Below are 22003 nucleotides of genomic sequence, written 5' to 3' on the forward strand. Positions count from 1 at the left end.
ATTATTGAATAAATGTTGAAAAAAAAGTTTCAACTTGTCGGTGGTAGTGAGGGTAGTGTGGAATTGAAAAATAAATTATTGAATAAATGTTGAAAAAAAAGTTGAAAAAAAGAGGAAACAGACCCAAAAAAGAGGAAACCGATCATCAAACTGAGAATTTAAAACTTTTTTTGAAAACCGGAAACGGACCCAAAAAATGAGGAAACGGACCCAAAAAAAAAGAGGAAACCGATCAACAAACTGAGAATTTAAAACTTTTTTGAAAACCGGAAACGGACCCAAAAAATGAGGAATCTGACCCAAAAAAAGGAGAAACCAATCAACAAACTGAAAATTTAAAACTTTTTTGGAAAACCGTAAACGGACCGAAAAAAAGAAACCGATCAACAAACTGAGTATTTTTTTCTTTTACTGTATTACTAATGTAGTTTTAAAAAAAAAATAGTTTGAAGTTAAGTTGAGCTCCCCCCACCCCCATTATTTTGCATTGTATTGTAAAATTTTGTTTGCGCTGTATTTTAGAATTTTTTTCTTTTACTGTATTATTAATGTAGTTTAAAAAAATAGTTGAAAGTTGAGTTGAGCTCCCCACCCCTTGTACCATCAGGATTGTAACATGTTTATGTATAATGTATTAAGTAAAGTATGAAATTTTTCAGAGTAACCATGTTTGGGTTTAGTCCGCCCCCCCCCCTTATTTTATAAAATGGACTGGATTTATAATAAATCATCTACATATAAATTTGGCTTGTCTGTCTGTTTGTCTGTTTTAATGTTTGTTTGTTTGTTTGTTTGTATCCAATAAACGTCAAAACGGCTGAACCGATCGGGCCCAAATTTTTTGTGGGACCTCACGTGACCACAGGGAAGGTTTATGAATTATCAAAATTTCAAATATTTGTCTCCATCAAAATTCGATCTTCATTGAATTTTTGAAAATTTTGAAAATCCACGAATTTTTTTGTGAAAATCCGCAAATTATTTTTGTTTTGTTTTACGATGTACACTAAGAGAATATGTTCACAATTAATTTAGAAGATGGGCGCGAAGCGCCCTCTAAGGCTAGTTTATTTATATAATAATAATCCTCACTCTAGCCTTCAAACGTAAGTAATGTTAAAGGGAGTGTTCGCGAAAAATGAAAGGGTGTATAGGGTTAATGCGATAAAAAAATGCTTTTGATCGCTACTAATCTTACTTCTATCTGTTGCTTCTATAAGGAGAAAATTGTTAAAGACGTCTCATACCGAATAACTTAGCGTCCATACAAATTGAGAAAATTGCAACATACGACTAGACCGTAAAAACATCAATTTAATTCCAAACAAATCATTCAGATATTACAACCTATAGTCATCGATTATCTTTCGCCACATTTGTATATCTATATTTAAATTTGGCTTGTCTGTCTGTTTTTTTGTATCCAATAAACGTCAAAACGGCTGAACCGATCGGGCCCAATTTTTTTGTGGGACATCACATGACCACAGGGAAGGTTTATGGCCAATCAGACTTTAAATATGTAAGCTTAAAATATTTTTATCTTAAATTATTTTTTATTTGTTTTAAAATTTTTTTAAAGAATACGTGAAAAAAAAACATACAAATGCGCGAAAAAAAAATACAAAATTTGCGAAATTATCTAATGCCTGAAATCTATTGTGTAAAAATATGCCTAAGAGAAAGGGTGTCCAGATTGGAAGAAAGTCTAAAAAATCTTGATTGGCAGAACTAAACAGATTAAATGAAACTAAAGAAGAAGCGGAATGTAGGTAAATATCAGGAGTATTATTAATTAAATTGAACTAAACTCATTACAAAGCGTAAGCAAAATTGTTGGATGATTTCAACTGAATAAAAGTTTTAACTGGAACATGTATCAATCGCTTTTTATTGAAAAATTTAAACCATTTCTATTTAAAATATTAAACAGATTGATTTAGGACTGTTTATCTTTTAGTGGTATGTTTATTTTTTATGTTTATAGACGTGAACAAGAACGTGTTCGTGCATTTACAAATAGAGAGAATGAATCCACTGAATCTACACAACAAAGGTTTGTTTATCTTTGAATGTTATATGCTTATCTTTATGTCAACGAAAATGTTTTTGTTTATTTCTCTTTCAATAATAATTTTTTTTATGTTCATAGACGTAAACAAGATCGTGTTCGTGCATCTACAAACAGAGAGAATGAATCCATTGAATCTACACAACAAAGGTTTGTTTATCTTTGAATGTTATATGCTTATCTTTATGTTAACAAAAATGTTTTTGTTTATTTCTCTTTCAATAAAATTTTTTTTTTGTTCATAGACGTGAACAAGATCGTGTTCGTGCATCTACAAATAGAGAGAATGAATCCATTGAATCTACACAACAAAGGTTTGTTTATCTTTGAATGTTATATGCTTTTTTTATGCTAACAAAATTTTTTTTGTTTATTTCTCTTTCAATAATATTTTTTTTATGTTCATAGACGTGAACAAGAGCGTGTTCGTGCATCTACAAATAGAGAGAATGAATCCACTGAATCTACACAAAAAAGGTTTGTTTATCTTTGAATGTCATATGCTTATCTTTATGCTAACAAAAATGTTATTGTTTATTTCTCTTTCAATAATATTTTTTTATGTTCATGGACGTGAACAAGAGCGTGTTCGTGCATCAATAAACAGAGAGAATGAATCCACTGAATCTACACAACAAAGATTTGTTTATCTTTGAATGTTATATGCTTATCTTTATGCTAACAAAAATGTTTTTGTTTATTTCTCTTTCAATAATATTTTTTTATGCTCATAGACGTGAACAAGAGCGTGTTCGTGCATCAATAAACAGAGATAACGAATCAAGTGAATCTAGACAACAAAGGTATGTTTATATACTTATCCTTAGGTTAATGCAAATTTTTATGTTTCTTTGCATTTTAATATTGTTATCATTAATTTTTCTGTATATATAGACGTGGACAGGACCGAGTAAGAGAATCTGTGACCAGAGCAAACGAATTTAGCGAATATACACAACAAAGGTATGTGGCATCTTTTGCAAAGAAATCAACTCATGTTAAATATTCATGTTTTTATTTGTACTTATGATATTTGATCTTACAAAATTCATGATTTAAAATATCGGGTTGCACAGTTGTGATAAATAAATTTGATTTTGTGGCTAGAACTCATTTTTTTAAAATTATCTTTTGTAAAAATAAAAGTATTACTTATCTGTAAACATTTCACATCAGTTAATTTCTTTTCTTGAACGTAATATATATGGGGTTATTTTACATTTCTTAATATTCATTTTTAGGAGGTTACAAGATCGGCAAAGACAAGTTTCTAATCCTATCAGGAGATGTACTGAAGTCAAAGGAAAAAATTGCAACTAAAACTTCTGATATATTCAATGGAAATCTTATCATATCTCCATTATTCCTGTCATCTGATGCTATTGGTAAGCAAGATGTAGAATGTCAACATTGTGGAGCCCTCAGATTCAAAGCAGAACATGATGGAATATGTTGTGGTGTTGGTAATGTTAACCTTCCCTTATTTCCTCAACCACCACAACCACTTTTTGATTTGTGGATATCTCAATCTCAAGAGGCTAAATTGTTCAGAGAAAACTGTCGATCTATAAATAATGCTGTGTGTCTCTCAAGTTTAGTTGTTAAGCAAAAGATCTTTGCAAACTTTTCTCCTTCAGTTATTTTTCATGGAAAGGTTGTCCAACTCTTTGGTCCTCTTCAACATGAACCTGATGAATCCCCTTGCTATGCTCAACTTTACATTCTTGATACAGATATGCAGACAACAATTTGATTCAAAAACATGAATATCAATCCCAACATGTCAATGAATCAGCAACAATTGATGAGAACTATACTGGAATCAGTGCAAAGGGTTATTCATTTAAATAATCCATTTGTAAAGGAGTTTAAACAGATCTTAGAAATTCCACAAGATCAGTTGGCTAATGGAAGAATAGTTATAAGTGCTTCATCTCGACCTAAAGGAGCACATCCAAGAGTTTACAATGATCAAAGTAATCTGAAGGAATTATGAATTGTTACAAATGAACAACCAGGTTTTAATGATTTGGTTGTTCAGAGACAAGGTGGTGATGGTTTGAAAATAATCTCTGACAAAAATTCAACTGCTATGCCATTGCATTTCACTCTTCTCTTCCCATTGGGCACCCATGGCTGGAATTTGGAACTTTGTCAAGCAAATGGGTTGAAAAGGGTAACACCTAGAGAATTTTTTGCATTCCACTTAAATAAGAGAATTTCTGAATATTTTCTTTTCCAAGCTGGTCGATTATTTTAAGAGTGGATCTTAATGGGATGGATTACATGTGAAAACCAGAAACTTGCCTATCTCAACCATAATCAAGGAGCACTAAGGGCTGATACATATAGAAATGTTCAGGACCATATCAGACAATTAAATGATCCAGCTTCTGATTCCCTTTATCATAATGAACATTAAAACTCTATTGGTAGAAAGATACTTCCTAGCTCTTTCATTGGAAGTCCTCGCTGGTATAACAGTAAATTCCAAGATGGTATGGCTATTGTTAGACATTTTGGAAAGCCAACACTATTTAACACAATGACCGCTAATCCGAACTGGCTGGAAATTAAAGAGGGACTCTCCCTTGGACAATATCCACAAGATCGTCCTGATTTGGTTGCAAGAGTTTATAGGTTGAAAAAAGACCAGCTTTTGAATGATATAATCAAAGGTAGCATTTTTGGAACTGTAGTTGCTTATCTGTGGGTGATAGAATTCCAGAAGCGTGGTCTTCCTCATATTCATATCTTGATCATTTTATCAAAAGAACATGCTCCAGAAACAGCTAATGATATAGATGAAATTATTTGAGCAGAATTGCCCCCAGATCCATTAGAACCAGAAATCACAGCAGAACAGAGCATGAATCGTAAGCCTCTCTGTGATGCTGTGACATCTCACATGATTCATGGTCCCTGTGGTATTCTAAACCAAAAATGTGTCTGCATGGAAGGTGGAAAGTGTACAAAGAGGTTTCCAAAACCTTTAATAATAAAACTTCTGTGGATGAAAGCAACAGTCATCCAATTTACAGGCGCCGCTCACCACAAGATGGAGGTAGAAATTTTCAAAAGAATCAACATGTCATTAATAATTCTTGGGTTGTTCCATATAACCCTTATTTAACAACAAGATATGACTGTCATATAAATGTGGAAAGCTGTGCGTCTGTATTGGCTACTAAGTATTTGTACAAATATGTAACTAAAGGTCCAGACAGAGCCATGGTCCGTCCTGAGGTGGACCATCCACAAAATGAAATCAGTGATTACGAAGATATGCGATCTTTAGGTTTAAGTAAGGCTGCATGGCATTTGTTCAAATTTTGGATATCAGAGAATAAGCCCCCAGTTCAAGTTCTCAGATTACATCTTAAAGATGAACAGAATATTGTCTTCAATCATGGTGAAGAAGAGCTTGGGCTGGAACAAGGGAGACTGACAGAACTAACAGCATTTTTTTTGCTTAATAATCAACAAAAGGTTTTATAACAGGAAGCTTTTCAAGCATCCAATATGCCCCGATATGTTGACATTCCAACCAGTTATGTGTATCAGAAGAAAGAAAAGAAATGGTCACCCCGTCAGCACGGTTTTTCCATTGGAAGAGTACATACTGTTAATCCCTTGGCTAGAGATGTATTTTACCTAAGAATTCTCCTCCATAGTGATCATTGCAGAGGTAAAACAAGTTTTGATGATATGATGACCATTGATGCCAGGAAGTTTGATAGCTATCAGGACATTTGCAGAGAACTTGGTTTACTAAATGATGATGAAGAATGGTCCTCAATACTAACAGAGGCTGCACAAAATGATTTTTGATTGGCAAATACGAGCCCTGTATGTGATAATTTTACTCTTTTGTCAACCCTCCAACCCTGTAAAACTATTTGATGAATTCTGGATGGACTGGACTGAAGATTTTAAGAGAAAAGGTGAGAGGAGAGGAATGATTTTTACAGAGGAAAATCTTAAAACCATGGTTAGATTGGATGTTCAAGTGAGATTGAAATCCCATGAAAAAGATTTAATAGATTTTGGTTTACCTCTTATGTCTGAAACTGAAAAAAAATACAGTTGTTGGACTGGTTAACATAGAAGAGACTGTTATAAGAGAAGAAATTGATTATGATCTATCATCTCTGAGGAATATTGTATCATGTACCCAGTATCGATTATGATCTATCATCTCTGAGGAATATTGTTCAAGAAACATATCAACAAATCACAAATGACCAGCGTGAGATTTTTGATAAGGTTAGAATTATAGTCTATCTAATGGCTTTTTTTTGTATAATGTTCATTTTGTCATCTGTCTCTTTCTTTTCTAAATTCTAAATTGGCTAAATTATCAAACTATTGTATAAAATGCTAACAATTGTGCAAAGAAATTTTGAATGTATCAATTTGTTTCTCTACGACAAGATTTTGTACTTTGAAATCTAAACAGTTTCTATTTATTACACTTCTACTTTTTACATTTTTTATAAAATAAAAACAGTTTTTTAAGCAAAGAATACCCTTTTTTAATTTATCGAACTGTCCTTAGCCATCTAGATATGTTAAAATAATAAGATTATTAAAAAACAATCAGTATTTTATATTTCTTTCAGGTTATGAGCGCAGTGTCACAACAAATATCCTTACAATTATTCATTTCTGCAAGGGGAGGTTGTGGCAAAACATTCCTGTTAAATGCAATACTTGACGCAGTTAGATGTAAAGAAGATGGTGGATGTATTGCTCTTGCAATGGCTTCTACTGGTATTGCTGCTCAGCTTCTACATCTTGGAAGAACTATTCATTCCAGGTTAAAAGCTCCTCTACATCCTACTAAAGACTCAACTTTAAGCATAACTACTCAAAGTAGTCTTGGTAATCTGGTGAAAATGGCAAAACTTCTTCTGATAGATGAAACTACAATGCTTCATAGGTTTCAAATTGAAGCACTTGATCGGTCCCTTCAAGATATTATGAACAATCAGTCATCTTTTGGAGGAAAGATTATAATCTTAGCTGGTGACTTTCGCCAGTGTTTGCCAGTTATTAAATGGGGCAACCAAGCACAAGTAGTCCAAGCTTGCCTAAATAAATCTCCATTATGGACCTGTTTTGAAGTTGAAAGCCTCAAGGAGAACATGAGAGTAAGAGCAGTAGGCGATGCTACTCTAGAATTATTTGATGCATGGACAGTGAAGGTTGGAGAAGGTACTACTAATGATGGTAAAGGGATAGTTAAATTATCATCAGATAATATATCTATTATCAACTCTAACTCGGTCGAGAAGAGCATGAAGGAATTCTGCACTAAAGTATTTCCTGATTTTGAGAGAAATGTTCCGAACACAAAATGGTTAGAAGGAAGATGTATACTTGCCCCTACAAATAAAGATGTAGACTGTGTAAACGATATGATGGAGAAAATGGTACCAGGAACTTCAGTAAAATTATTCAGCTCAGACAATTTGGAGAACTATGCTGACATTATGAGATTTAATACAGAATATTTGAAAACTTTATGCCCAAAAGGATTTCCTAGACATACAATTACTTTAAAACCTGGTATACTGATCATGCTGCTAAGAAATATTTGTCCAAAAGAGGGACTTTGTAACGGCACAAAGCTGATCTTTTTAAGATCATTGCACAATAAACTTCTGATCTGTAAACTTCCAGGGACTGGAGAAACTATTATGATACCGAGAATAAAATTCCTGCAAGAACAAGGAACCTTCCCCTTTGAATGGTGGTGAAGACAATTTCCAGTCCGTGTTGCATTTGCAACTACGATAAATAAGTCTCAAGGACAAACCCTTAAGCATGTTGGTGTTTGGCTAAACAATCCTGTATTTAGTCATGGCCAATTTTATATAGCTTGCAGTCGAGTTGGTGATCCAAAAGCTCTCCATTTTGCACTGATAGACAAGAGTGCATCAGAAGATAACCACACTGAGAATGTTATCTATAAAGAGGTCCTGCTACATAAATAAAAGAAGAGTTCTCTTAATGGAGGATGGAATAATCTGGAGAGTTCTCTTAATGGAGAATTGAATAATCAGGAGAGTTCTCTTAATAGAGGATTGGATAATCAGGAGAGTTCTCTTAATGGAAGGTATTGAAACCAGGTTATTATCTATTTTTTTCAGCATCTAATATTTTTGTTTTGTTTTTCCTACATTTTTTTTTAATATAGTTTATTTTAGGTTGAGTTACAATTGCAGTTAACACAGACTAACTCGGTTGAGTAAATAAAATGTATTTAAAGTTTTGTCTAAAAATAATTGTGTCAATAACATATTTTGTATGTAGTAACGTTTTTCTGTATAATGCCAGTAAGGTAATAAAATAATCTTTAACTGTATAAAATTTTGTTTACCATTTATCCCTTATTTTACGAGGCACGAAGTGCCTGTTAATTCACTAGAAAGAAGGGCGCAAAGCGCCCTGAATTTCTAGTATTATATATTTCATACTAGTTTTGATAATGTTTTTTAAAATAATATCTAGCTTACAAATTTTTTCAATCATTCCTGGAAAATATGAAAATGTTGTCTTCATTACCAAAAATCCTCGAAACAGGAATAAATGTTAGATAAGATAAGATAAAGTTTATTGCTAAATTAAATGTATCTGCATACAGAGTTTACAATTACAAATTGATGATTATATTAACAGTACAAGTATAAAGCAATTGGGTGGAAAATAGCTCTTGGCTGTTTTGATTATTTTTTCCACCTAATTTTAGTAATAATAACAAAACATTTCAATTAAATAGATTTAAGGAGAACGATTAGAGATCAGGGTGCAAATTTATCTTATACAAAATAGTTTATACATTAATTCGAATAACTAGAGTTTAAAGTAATTTTCTGACATGTACACAACAAATATCAAAGCATATTAAAATATATCTAATTAGTTTTACATGAATAGCAATTCGGTTTATAACACATTGTCCTATAATTTTCAAATAGAGAATTTAGTAGTCTATTTTTAAATATACTTAGAGAGTTGCTTCTTTTTAAGTCAAGAGGCAGGTTATTCCACATATTAAGAAGAGCACATTTTAATGAGCACATTTTGAGAATGTCAAGTTGATAGTTAAGAGATCTTTCAAAGTTTCCAAGCTTTTTAAAAATATTTTCAAAAGATGCAGGAAGAAGTTTATGTGTATATTTATACATAAATATAGCTTGGTTAAAGTCTACCAGATCATTAATCTTTAGAATCTTATACTTAAGGAAAAGAGGATCACTATGAGACGTGGCTTTTGAGTTATCAATTAATCGTATTGCTCGTTTCTGTAAAATGTGAATTTGTTTCATTTCTGAACATTTGTTACATCCCCAGGCTGAAATTGCATATTCTATAAATGATCGAAATAATGAGTTGTAAATGGTTAGTTTAATATTACTAGGAAGAATATTTTTTACACTTGACAAAGCAAAAACTGCACTGGATGCTTTGTTTTTAACCGCCTTAAGATGATGGTTCCAGTTAAGATTTTCGTCTAAATGAACACCTACAAACTTAAAAGATTCATTTTTGCATCCAGTTCCTACTCTTTCTATATCTTTATTATCTATTTGAAGTTTAAGCGAGGTGATACTTACATCTTCTTTTTTATTTTTGAAGAGAATATATTTGGTTTTAGACGCATTCAAAGTCAGTTTGTTTGCTTTAAACCAATCTTCTATTTTAGAGAGCTCAAAATTTGCCAAATCATATAAGTCGTGTAAGCTTTTTGAAGAAAGTTGCAGTGTTGTATCATCGGCAAAAAGAATTGTAAAAAATTTCGATGCTTTAGGAAGGTCATTGATAAGAATTAAAAATAAAATTGGTCCTAATATCGATCCTTGTGGTACACCACAAGAGATTTCTTTAAGTGAAGAGTCAACACCCCTGATTGAAGTAAATTGTTTTCTTCCCTTTAAATAATTTTTGAACCATAAGTTAGAAGTCCCACGAAATCCATAGTGTTCAAGCTTGCTCAGTAGAATGTCAACATCACAGGTATCAAAAGCTTTAGTTAAATCTATAAAAATTCCCAGAGTATATTCGGATACAGGTTTATTTAGTGCGTTGTATATTTTATCTAAGAAATGAATTAAGGGTTGAGTAGTGTTGTGCTTTGCTCTGAAGCCATACTGATGTTCATAAAGTAGTTTAAATTTATTCAAATATTTCATAATTTGATTTGCTGCCACTTTTTCTAAAAGTTTTGAAAACGAAGAAAGCAAACTTATAGGCCTATAATTTGTAAAATTATCCGTTTCCCCAGCCTTGAAGATTGGGACGATTTTTGCAGTTTTAAGAGTGGTAGGAATAAACCCAGTTTTGAAAGATAAATCAAATAAATGACAGATAGGACCCATGATAATTGGTATGATAGACTTTAGCAAATTTGTTGAAATTTTGTCTGGTCCAGAACTGTTTTTACTTTTTAGTTTTTTAAGAGCATCATTTATAATATCAGGGGTCATATTTGCAAAAACAAAGTTTTCATCTGTTCCCTGTGACAAAAAGTCAGAAAATTGTTTTTTAGTGCCCTTAATAGTTTTTGCCAGATCAGGACCTATATTAGCAAAAAAATTGTTAAAACCCTCTGATATTTCTACGGCCCCTGAGAGAACTTTTCCATTGCTCACAAATGCATCAGGAATGTTAATTGTTTTACGTCCCCTTCCTAGTACACTATTGATAGTCAGCCATGTTTGTTTACAATCTTTACTATATTCTTGAAATTTATCATTAAAGTATTTTTTTCGTGCTGCCCTCACAAGGCGAGTATACACTGCATTATATTCTTTAAATCTAGATTTAGTTTCCTGACAGGGTTTCCTCAACTTTTTATTAAACAATTTGGCTTTACGTTTTCTTGATATTATCAGTGCTTCAGACATCCAAGGGTTAAAAGGTCTATTTTTTCTGGAAGGATTTACATTTTTTTCAGGGAATGAACATTCAAAACAGTTATCAATCGACTCAAAAAAATTATTAAATGCACTGTCCTGATCTCTATTCAGAAGAACATTTTCCCAATTTTTATCTTCTAACATTTTTTTGAATTTAAAAATAGACTCAGAGTCAAACTTTCGAGTTTTCTGTTGGGACTTTTTTTCTATGAATTTATCTTTAAAATGTCGAATATAGAAAACAGGAAAATGATCAGAAACATCTGAAACAATAATGCCAGAATCAAAACTATCATCGGCAATGTTAGTGCAAATATGATCTAAAATGGTTACTGAATTGTGACCTATTCTAGTAGGAAGAGTTATAAGAGGCAAAAAACTATTCTCAAGAAGCGTATCTAAATAAGTCTCTATGTCACTATGCAATGTATGTTTCAGAAGGTTAATATTCATATCTCCTACTAAGACTACATCCTGCGCATTTTCAAAAATAGGATCAGACCTAATTTTTGAAAAAATTTCTCTTATTGTTTGATTAAAATATTTCACGTCTGCATACGGAGCAGTGTTAGGCCTGTAAATGTTACCTACAACTGTATATTTATTCTTCCCATTTTTAATCTTTATAAATTGTGATTCAAAAACGCGAGGTAAGAAGATAGAAATTGAATTAATCGGTTCAAAACAAAGTGATTTCTCAACCCAGAGTCCTACTCCTCCCCCTGCATTACTATTTAGCCCCTGTTTATCTCTTACAGTAAAATGAAGTGGATGATAATCAGTTAAATCAAATGAAAGATTTGCAGGTTTATTCCAAATTTCCTGAAGAGCAATTACAGATGGTTTAAATTTTCCCAGGGTTGAGGCTAAAAATGTTTGAAACTCATTAAATTTCCCAGGGAGAGATTGGATATTCAAAGACAAAATACTAAACTGCTCTGTTGAAATACTATTAAATTTTTTGTTAATCTCATCTTCATCATAGTATTGACAATTATGAATATTATTTTCATAAACCGAATCTTTAAAATTGTATGTAAAATCGAATGTTTGATTATTTTGTTGTACATGTGTAAGTGAGATATTATCCTGGATCATTTAGAAGCTTGAGATCTTGAGAAAATGCGGCACCCTTTAGACTCCCCTCCCTTCTTAAAACAAAGCTCCGCCCCCATATCCCCTGACATAAAGGAAAATCTGTCAGATTAGGATCAGGAAACAGAAAGTAACGGAAGTAAATTGTATAAATGAAATTCATAATTGATTTGAAAATATTGATTAGAATAATAAAAAAAAGAGAAAATAAGCTCACAGATAAGAGAAAGTATGAAAATTAGATTACTCATTTAACTTATTTGTGCATACTCTTTTTGGCAATATTATGTACTACTATATACAGATTTTAAACTTTAGAATTTATGAGAGCCTGGATTTCAGCAAGATTGAGAGTTTTTGGGGTTCCGTATTTCTGATCAGGCACAAAACTTATCACTTTCTTTTCACTTGTATCAGACACTTTCAGACCTAGCTGACCATTCTCATTAGAGAATAGTTTGCTGATTTTACCTTCTTTCTTCATGGACCTGAGATGATACATTAGGCTGTTTCTCTTGTTAGTAAGTTGAAAATTGGCATACAGACCAACCTCTTTCTTCCCTCCCTTCTTGATCTCAGTCGTGAGGTGATCCCAGGGTGACCCTTCCTTTCGGTTCCAAAACCGAACCAGGATGGTATTGTTAGGTAGATAGTGACATGCTTGTATGTCATTCTCAGGAACTACGACATTGTATTTAGTTTTGATCAACTGACAAGCATAAGTGGTTGTAGTAACTTTCTCCTGTTTAAGTTGCTCCTGAGGTTTTATCAAGCTAGGTTTATTTTTTCCTGCAACCCCTGAGAGTATGAGGTTTCCCTTCATGGAGCGTTGTTGAATCTCATCAAGAAGGTCACCTTGTGCTCTACTTTGCTTCTCTAGATCATCAATACCAACTTTGTGTTCCCTTAGTATATCCTGCTTGTAACTAGGTAACTCCTGGATCATAACAATCAAAACATATTATGAAAAATCAACTATATACAAATGTGGCAAAAGATAATCGATGACTATAGGTTGTAATATCTGAATGATTTGTTTGAAATTAAATTGATTTTTTACGGTCTATGTCATATGTTGCAATTTTCTCAATTTGTATGGACGCTAAGTTATTTGGTATGAGACGTCTTTAACAATTTTCTCCTTATAGACGCAACAGATAGAAGTAAGAATAGTAGCGATCAAAAGCGCTTTTTTATTGCATTAAGCCTATACCCCCTTTCATTTTTCGTGAACACTCCCTTAAAGATAAAAAGTTGTCCTTGGTCATAAAAATCCCTTTAACTATTGAAAATACAGGGTGTCTCACGAAAGACAAAACCTTTACCAAATAGGTGTTAGATAAACAAATCTTTGGCTTAATTATATTTTATTTTGAAAGCAATTTCAACACGAAAACCTGACAATATTTTTATTGAACTCTAGTTTTAAGCAACTTAAAAAAAGTAAAGAATAAAAGACATTTTAAACTATTCACCAGCAGTCATTTAAGTGCGGGACTTAATAGCCAACAACTGATGAAGCGGTCCGCTTTGAAAAGGTTCCGCCTGGTGGTCGGATAGAAAGAATATGAAGGAATATGAAAGGATAAGGTCTGATAAGAAAGTGACAGAAAAAATAAGAAAATTTAAGGGTAAGAAAGGACATGGTAAGATAAAAAAGGATAAGAAGGAATAAGAAAGATAAGGTTGGATAGTAAAGGAAAAGGTTGGATAAGAAAGAATAAGGTCAGATAAGAAAGGAAAAGTTCGGATAAGAAAATATAAGAAGAGATAAGAAAGAATAAAGTCAAATAAGAAAGGATATGAAGGAATTAGAAAGGATAAGAAAGAATAGGAAGGAATAAGAAAAGATAATGTTGGATAAGAAAGTTAAATAAAAATTAAGAAAATACATAAAAATATTAGGTCAGAATAATAGATATGAAAGAATTAAGTCGCAGAAGAAAGGATATAGTAAGATAAGAAAAGATATGAAGGAACAAGAAGGATAAGGTTGGGTAAGAAAGAATAAGAAAGTATAAAAAGTAAGTACAAGAAAGTACAAAAAACTATAAAAAGAAACTATAAGAAAGAATAAAAAAGCATTAGAAAAAAAAGAAAAATAAGAAAAAATAAGAAAATATATGGTCGAATAAGAATAAGAAAGGAAAAGGTCTGATAAAAAGTATTAGAAGGAATAAGAAAGAATATAATCAGATAGGAAAGTATATCAAGGAATACGAAAGGATAAGGTCTGATAAGAAAGTAAAAGAAAAAATAAGAAATCATAAAATATAAGGATAATAAAGGATAAGAAGAAATAAGAAAGGATAAGGTCGCATAGGAAAGGAAACGGTCAGAAAAGAAAGAATAAGAAGAGATAAGAAAGAATAAAGTCGGATATGAAAGGGTGAGGTCTGATAAGAAAGTAAAAGAAAAAATAAGGAAATACAAAAAAATAAGAATAAGAAAGGACATGCTAAGATAAGAAAGGATAAGAAGGATTAAGAATGGATAAAGTTGGATAAGAAAGGAAAAGGTCGGAAAAGACAGAATAAGGTCAGATAAGAAAGGAAAAGGTTGGGTAGGAAAGTATAAGAAGAGATAAGAAAGAACAAAGTTGCATAAGAAAGGATATGCAGGAATTATAAAGGATAAGAAAATACATAAAAATAAATGAAAGGATTACAAAAAAAGGGTTAATTTCTCTCTTAAACTCAATTTTGTTATTGTTATTTAAAAAGTTATTTTCTCGATTGAAAATGGTACTCTTTGATTGAACATAAAAATAACAAGCAAATATGTACAGCAGAGACGAGGAAAGAATTTGACAGAATACATCAGGTAGAATGCCTGCAAATGATGAGCCAACATTATCTTCAAGTTAAACATTTAAAACAAAATCAATTGTTACTTACCGCACAGAATTGTTCCACTTGAAGAATGTCATCTCTGGTTTTTATCATTTCGGAATTCAGCAACTTGTTCCTAGGGTCGTTCTGTGTTGTCATCTGAAAAGGACATAATTGAACAAAATTAAGAATATTTATTTAAAATCATCTATTCCCTCCTCCCCTCCCCCCTCCTAACTTCACCTTCTTTTCCTTTCTCCCATGCCCTCACCCCTCTCTGGAGAAATTTGTTTCTTTTTAAAGAGTGGGGGGGGGGGAACAAACTGAGTTCGACAATATAAACACCTCTGCTTTAATTAAATCAGTATTACTTTCATCATTCTCCCTCCTCTCCTCTCCTCTTCTTACATCTTCAATCTTATTAGAAAGCTTCTCAAACTTGGTTTCCACTGGACCTGTTAGTTCTAGAAACTGATTTCAATAAACTCCATCCATGAAAATCCAGGTGCTTGATGAGGAGTAGAAGAAGTGGCAGCAAATCCTGCTGCACTCAAACTGTTTGAAGTCGAATCTTGACTCTTAGTAGCTCTGATTGCGGTCTGATCCGGAGTAGGATTTGGAGTCTGATCAGCTTCGAGCATAGTAGGATCTGGAATCTTACCGGCTCCGAATGCAGACTGACGAGTCTGAACCGCTCTGAAGGCAGTAGGTGGAGTCTGAACAGCTCCGAAGGCAGTAGGATCTGGAGTATGGCCATCACTGTACCAATATGGATCTGGAGTTGGAGTATGGCCAGCACTGAACAAATATGGATCTCCTGGAGTCAGTCTGGAACTGTACATCAAATCTCCAGGAGTAGAAAATGCACCGAAAGATCCAGAACCATGGTATTCAGCATAAGGCACCTAACTAAAAAACCCAAATTATTTAACATCCAACACTGCACTGGTTGATTTTCTCAACAAGTAGAAACTAAGGTAAAGTAAAAAGATGTTAAGCAATGTACAGGCTTAGATTTCAAAGTAGAATAAGATGTTAAAATTTAGAAATCTTAAAAATAAAACTTCTCCCCACTCGCATGTTGTAAATAATTTTTCATGTTTTATTTTTGCTGAAAATAATTGATTTTGTTGTATTCCGGACTGAACCAGAAAAGGGTGAACAGTCCCTTAGATACAATGAGAGATCGGAGAGACCAAATTGATTCAGTACAGCCCAAACCTTAGAAGAGTAGACACACATACAAGTCGTCTACAAACTAACGTTCCAGGCCCTGTACGACATACAGCATACAGGACTGTATCCTACAATGATACAGCAAGCTTCCATGAAGATGAGCAGCGAAGATTAGATGATGATGAACCCGGCATACCGAATGACACCTGATAATGGATATGATGAAGATACAGCTAAGGATGCAGCTAAGGATGCAGCTAAGAATGCAGCTTAAGATGCAGCTAAAGATGGAGCCAAAGATGTAGAGGATAAGGATGCAGGGGAAGGTGAGAGTGTCCCCAGCTTGGAGACTGACCTCTCATCACTGAAGGAAGGAGTTCTACCTTGAGAGATCATGTGGATCATGAGGATCAAGACTGTCCTCAGCCCTTTGATGAACAGGCACTTACTCCACCTCATCTCCCTAGTATCTGGGATCCTCCTGGACATCATGGAGCCCAGTTACATGAGTTCCTACATTCAACCAGGGAGAAGATATTAGACTGTTTGTTCGTGCAGGTTCTGAGGATGAAGAGATATCTGGAGGAGCAATGGAGATTGAACTTGATCCCTGAGTATGATGTATTATTAGAGGGTTTATTCCTCCTTAAGATAATGGGATCCAAGCTTGTTAGGATTGCAGAGGTCTGAAGAGATCCTGCTCATGATCCTAAATAGGATCATTATTATTGAGAAGGTCCTTAGGGATCAGGTTAGTGAACCTAACAAATAAAAGGATCATAACTAATTGTTAATCTGACAAGTAACCGTTATAACATATTTGTATATTCATTTATTAGATATGTAGAAATAAATGTATGTGCAATGCCTAATTGTTTATTAAAAAGGGTATAATCAGGGTGCAAAGATAATTGACCATATAAGGGACAAATCCGAAATAGGGAGATGACCTGATGTATGATCTTATCATGATTGCAAGTTTATGAGTTGTGATTTATTGCATCAATTGATTTGTCAGAAAATGCGACAATTTTAAGGTGGAAATGAAAGAATTTTTACATAATGGTGAAAAACGGGTAAAACATCAATTCATGTCAAATTTCTTTTTAAATAAAATCATGCCCAAGTCACTCAAAGTAAATGTAATTTCATTTTAAGTGTTATGTCTGATTCATAACTGTACCCTTAGAATCTTTGCCTGATCAAGTATGATCTATGTATCAAGTTTTTTTTCAATTGTGGCTCATCTACTAACACAAATTGTGCATTTCTTGCTTCAGAAGTAATGGAGAAATTATCAGAATTAAACACTTGAACACATTACCGTTTAGATTAAGGTTAAAAGGTAACCAGTGTAAATCTTCTATTTTAAAATGAATGAGTACTTGAAATTTAACTTGCAGACCCTTAAGTCAGGAATAGAGAATGTGCATCAAAATTTAAATATTTTATAATTCTTACCTTATCTCTCTCCGGACATTTCTCCTTTTCCTTTCTGCTTCTCGTGTCCACCACATTTGTTCCAGGTCTCCAACATTACTTGTCTTTCGAATTCTCCTAGATTGATATAACAATTAAATGAAGACAGATTTGCCAGGAAATTTTTTAACTGTTAAACTTTATTAATATATTAAATAATATAATATATTAACATTTTCTTGAAAATCATTTTTTTGGGGGTTTGTTTTTGCTAAATTGGTTAACATTTTTTCATGAAATAAGTGAAATTTTGGGTTAAGTATTAAAAAGGATAAACAAATTTCCCTTTTGATCTCTAATTTCGTTTCAATAATGAGGCTGTTTTTTGAACAATTAATTTTAAAAATTATTTGGAATCTTGCTAAAAGTTTTACATGAAAAACTAACGTCAACTATAATGAATGAACACCAAGCTTTAAATATCACCTCCTTCATCGAAGTATGGTGCCCAGGGTGCTTGGGGGAAGGTCTGTCAATACTACTCTTCCTCTGTCATACATTAGCTGTTGAATCTCACAGGCTTGGAGACAGGTCAGGCAGGTCGTTTTACCAGCTCTATCATCTTAAACCTGAATACTGAATATAACATGCAAAGACCAGAGGAGAGATTTTAAGATTTATTACTTAGTTTATATTGAGAATGATCTTATTTACTTAGAATCGCATATGAAAATATTGAACAATAATAGTATAATAGGGGGGCCCAGGGGAGAGGGAGAAGTTACATTTAATAAGCTAATAGAAAAAGATCTTAATTTACATTTAGTATCAATCACATTTATTAATTTAACAATTTTGGTGTAAGGAGAGGGGGAAAGAGGACCAGCTACATTCAAAATATGTAAATAATATAATTGTAAAAGATTTTAATTTACATTTCATGTGTTAAAATATTGAACAATATTGGTATCAGAGATGGAATTTAAAGAATTTGAGCCATGGTTTAAATCTGCCAAAACCCGATTTAAATCAAGCTCCAGCTTAAATCTTAAAACATTTGATTCAATTTTAAGTGGAACCAACCAAAATTATGCCACGGCTTAAGTTTAAACCGCTGCTCAAATTCTTTAAATTCGGCCACAGGTATAGGGAAAAAGGATCATCTACATTGTGTGAAGCAAAGGTGTACATGTTACAATGTTTTGATAATCTATCCCTACAATTCTAAACTTGTTTAGTTCAAATTGCATGATAGAGAGGAGTGAGTTGCAATAGCTAATATAGACATCCTTAGCTTGTAAATAAACCTAAAATTGGACAATGTCATATCTCCATTGTCATTAATTTCAATTAAATTTCTTTCAATTACAAAAGTTATAATTTTAACCAATATTGGACTGAAGCAAACTCTGTAAGGGGATAAGTTCGTGATTTGATAAATCTGCAGAACTTTGCATTAAAGGATTCAAAACAAAAAGCTCTAAGTGGACTATGTCTGACGGCATCCTCTGCATAGTGCAAAATCCCATGAAAATTATACTTTAAAATTGAAGCCCCATACATAAATTCACTATGAGTAAGAAAAGAGTGTAGAAGTTTATGAGCGTATTCAGTATATTTAGCAATGTAGGTTTGATTTTCAAGATGAGAAATTCCCTGATGGAGGCACATAAAATTGTTAAAGCGATCTGGTGGTATGTCTTGGAGTACAAACAGTGCAGCATATAAAAGGAAGATTCTAAAATCATCTCCTTTAAAGTTAGGGAACACATTATTACAATTAACCCAGATACTTACAATCATTCTAACAATACCAATATATGCCCCATGCATTACATCTACATTTACGTCGTTTACTAAATCTATATTACTTAAAATAGTCAGAGGGGTAATTGAGGAACCTCCTTGTTTTTTTACAGTCTACAGTTGTCTATTAACCCAGGAGGGTTAATATGCAGTTTCGAGAGCTGATCAGGCAATTTGTAGTATTTCCAGATCAGCTCTTGAGTTTCTATATTTATTCCAGTTGTTCTTTATATCGGCCATCTATGCAGTTTATTGCTGACATTGTTGCATAATGAGAACTTCCCTTTGTCAGCTGCATTACATGTATCAGTGTCTTGCAGTAATTTAGAAAGAAATTAAAAGACCTCTCAGCCTTAACTGCATTCGGCTAGGTTCAAGGTGATTTAGATGTACCCTCTAGGAAAGGAACACCCATGATACCAACGATGATCTCTCTCAGAAAGTTTTAATTAAGAATCCACCGCAAAGCAGGTTCAGAGTTGAACTTTATCTGCTCATGAAGTAGGATTAGGTTGGAATTTAGGAGGTAGGCAGATGAGGATGGGGGTGTAAGGGTAGCAGGTATGAGATATACCATAGTCCTCACTTTTAACATGTATTCCCATGTGGACAGATTTTCTAAAGAAAAAATAACCCGCTAAGCATGCTGTCCTATCGCTTTAAAACATGGGGAGTGTGTCTAATGCCTATCATTGTCAGAGGTCTTCCATGAGTATTCCAGTTTCCATTTTGAGCAGGGTGAAAACCCAGTTTATGGTAATTGATTTAAAGTCTATTGAAGGCTCTGTTCCCCCTTAAAAACTGTATCAGCGTGTATTTTATCCCTGATGTTTTGGGTTTCTGTATTCCTTCTGTATTCATCTTTATTACTATATCTTGTTCGGGAATAGTCATGCTTCCCACTCAGTTGTGGAGAGAAGTGACCTTGATATCAAGACTTCTATACAAGAGTACAACGCACACAGTGCCCTTTCTCTTAACAGGATTAGAAAGCTCTGCTGATACCCTTCCTCGGATACACACTGATCAAAGTATACTTAACCTTCTCCAGTTATGCATGACACATTTTCTCCAAGTGTACTTAACCTTCTCCATTTATGCATGATACATCTTCTCCAAGTATACTACTTCATTATTTACGGTTTTGTAGTTAGGCCACAGGAAGGTGTTGTTAGTGCTTGAAGCACATTAAAATTTGTCTAAAACATTTTAATGTTTATTAATGTAATTAATTTTCGAATTCGGTGAACTTAAAACATTTGGTTAAGCTAATGCAATGATAAAAGTCTGCAGTTTATTTTTATTTAAGATTTTAAGTATAAGTTACTGACGACATTGCTAAGTATATTAATAACTATTTACATCAATTGTGTCTTTTATATTTGGACCAGATATCCATCCTGTTAAACCTGATTTACTTGATGTTGGACTTGGTTCCCATGGAGCTGCTAATTTTAACCTCGGCTCCCCAGAATTTGTGTAGGACACAGATACTCTTTCACCCAAGTGGTCAATGGCAGATACAATGGCGGATTCTAGAGTGTAGAACTTTCAATCCGGTTTAAAACTTTAAATACATTGTTTCCTGTGAAATGCAGAGCATTTATTACTACATAATCTTACTGATCTCTGGTAATACTACAGCCCATGGACCAACCAATTTGCCTTGAATTTTGACTACAGGAAATAGGTAGAACCGTTACCCATGATCTCAGCCTGGACAGAGCTGGTTTTCTTAACTATTTTCTAGACTCAACTTTATTCTGTACGTTTTACACTTGCCATAATTTCCAACATTTCCCTCACTCCCCCCTTTGCTTTATTCTTTCCCTCTCCCTCTCAACCTTTTCCTGGGATTCCTTACTTTTCCCTTTTCTACTTTCCCTGTTCATTAATACTATTACCCTTCCCTTTTCCTCCTTTCCCTTCCTCGTCTTCTGTCTTTCATTTCTTCCCTTTTCCAGAGGATAAGATTGCCCCCCACCCCCTCCTGCCTCCTCCACTTGTAGCTTATACTTTTATTATTTACTGCATGTAAATCTTAAGTGTGGAAGACGATTTAGAAGATTAAGATGACCAATGTTCCTATAAGCATAAGATTAAATTTTGGAGCCTGCACTGCCATATCTCGCATGAAGCTCTTTCATCTTTAATAATTACATTGAGAAATGATCCAAGATTGTTTTACCTCCCAAAATCTGTTAAAACACTTTTCAAGTGCCCTTTAAAATCTCCAGAGGTTTAACATATATTCAATATACAGTATGTATTCTTCAATCCTAGAACTTTATAACATTTTTTTGCAGAATGTAAAAAAAATTTCCTTCATGACCTATAACTAATCTAAAAGTATCTATAGAAAATATTAATTCTAAAATACTTTATTTCAAATTTTTATTTTGATCGAAAACCTAGACCGTTTGACTAATTTGATAAATGGAAAGCCTCTGAGGCTCGAGTATTCCTTATTTATTTGAGTATGTATTGTACAAAAGATATCCCCAAGCATTGTATCATCATTTCCTGCTACTGAGTACTGCATTAACAATAATGGAAAATGACGAATTCTCTGCCAACTACCTTAATTATGCTCATGAGTTGATTAAGAAATTCATTCAACAGGGAGAATGTTTACATGGCAAAACTTTTTTGACAGTTGATGTTCACTCCTCACTACATCT

The 22003-nt window shown here is 33.2% G+C and overlaps 1 protein-coding gene and 1 long non-coding RNA gene across 2 annotated transcripts in view; one reads left to right on the plus strand and one right to left on the minus strand.

Moving 5' to 3' along the window:
• Positions 1 to 15055, minus strand: part of LOC111700638 (type-1 angiotensin II receptor-associated protein) — a 30556-nt gene extending 15501 nt beyond the window's left edge. Inside the window, exon 1 of the mRNA XM_023471620.1 lies at positions 14988 to 15055. Coding sequence (XP_023327388.1) covers positions 14988 to 15019 — 32 coding nt within the window. The 5' untranslated portion in view covers positions 15020 to 15055. The remainder of the gene's footprint in view (positions 1 to 14987) is intronic.
• Positions 1644 to 2386, plus strand: LOC111700639 (uncharacterized). Its single transcript, XR_002765021.1, has 3 exons — positions 1644 to 1772; positions 1988 to 2056; positions 2317 to 2386. It is a non-coding gene; the product is annotated as an uncharacterized LOC111700639 (long non-coding RNA).
• Positions 15056 to 22003: the final 6948 nt, after the last annotated feature.

This window comes from Eurytemora carolleeae, unplaced genomic scaffold, assembly GCF_000591075.1.
Source record: "Eurytemora carolleeae unplaced genomic scaffold, Eaff_2.0 scaffold247, whole genome shotgun sequence".
In the NCBI taxonomy this organism is placed as follows: Eukaryota; Metazoa; Arthropoda; class Copepoda; order Calanoida; family Temoridae; genus Eurytemora; species Eurytemora carolleeae.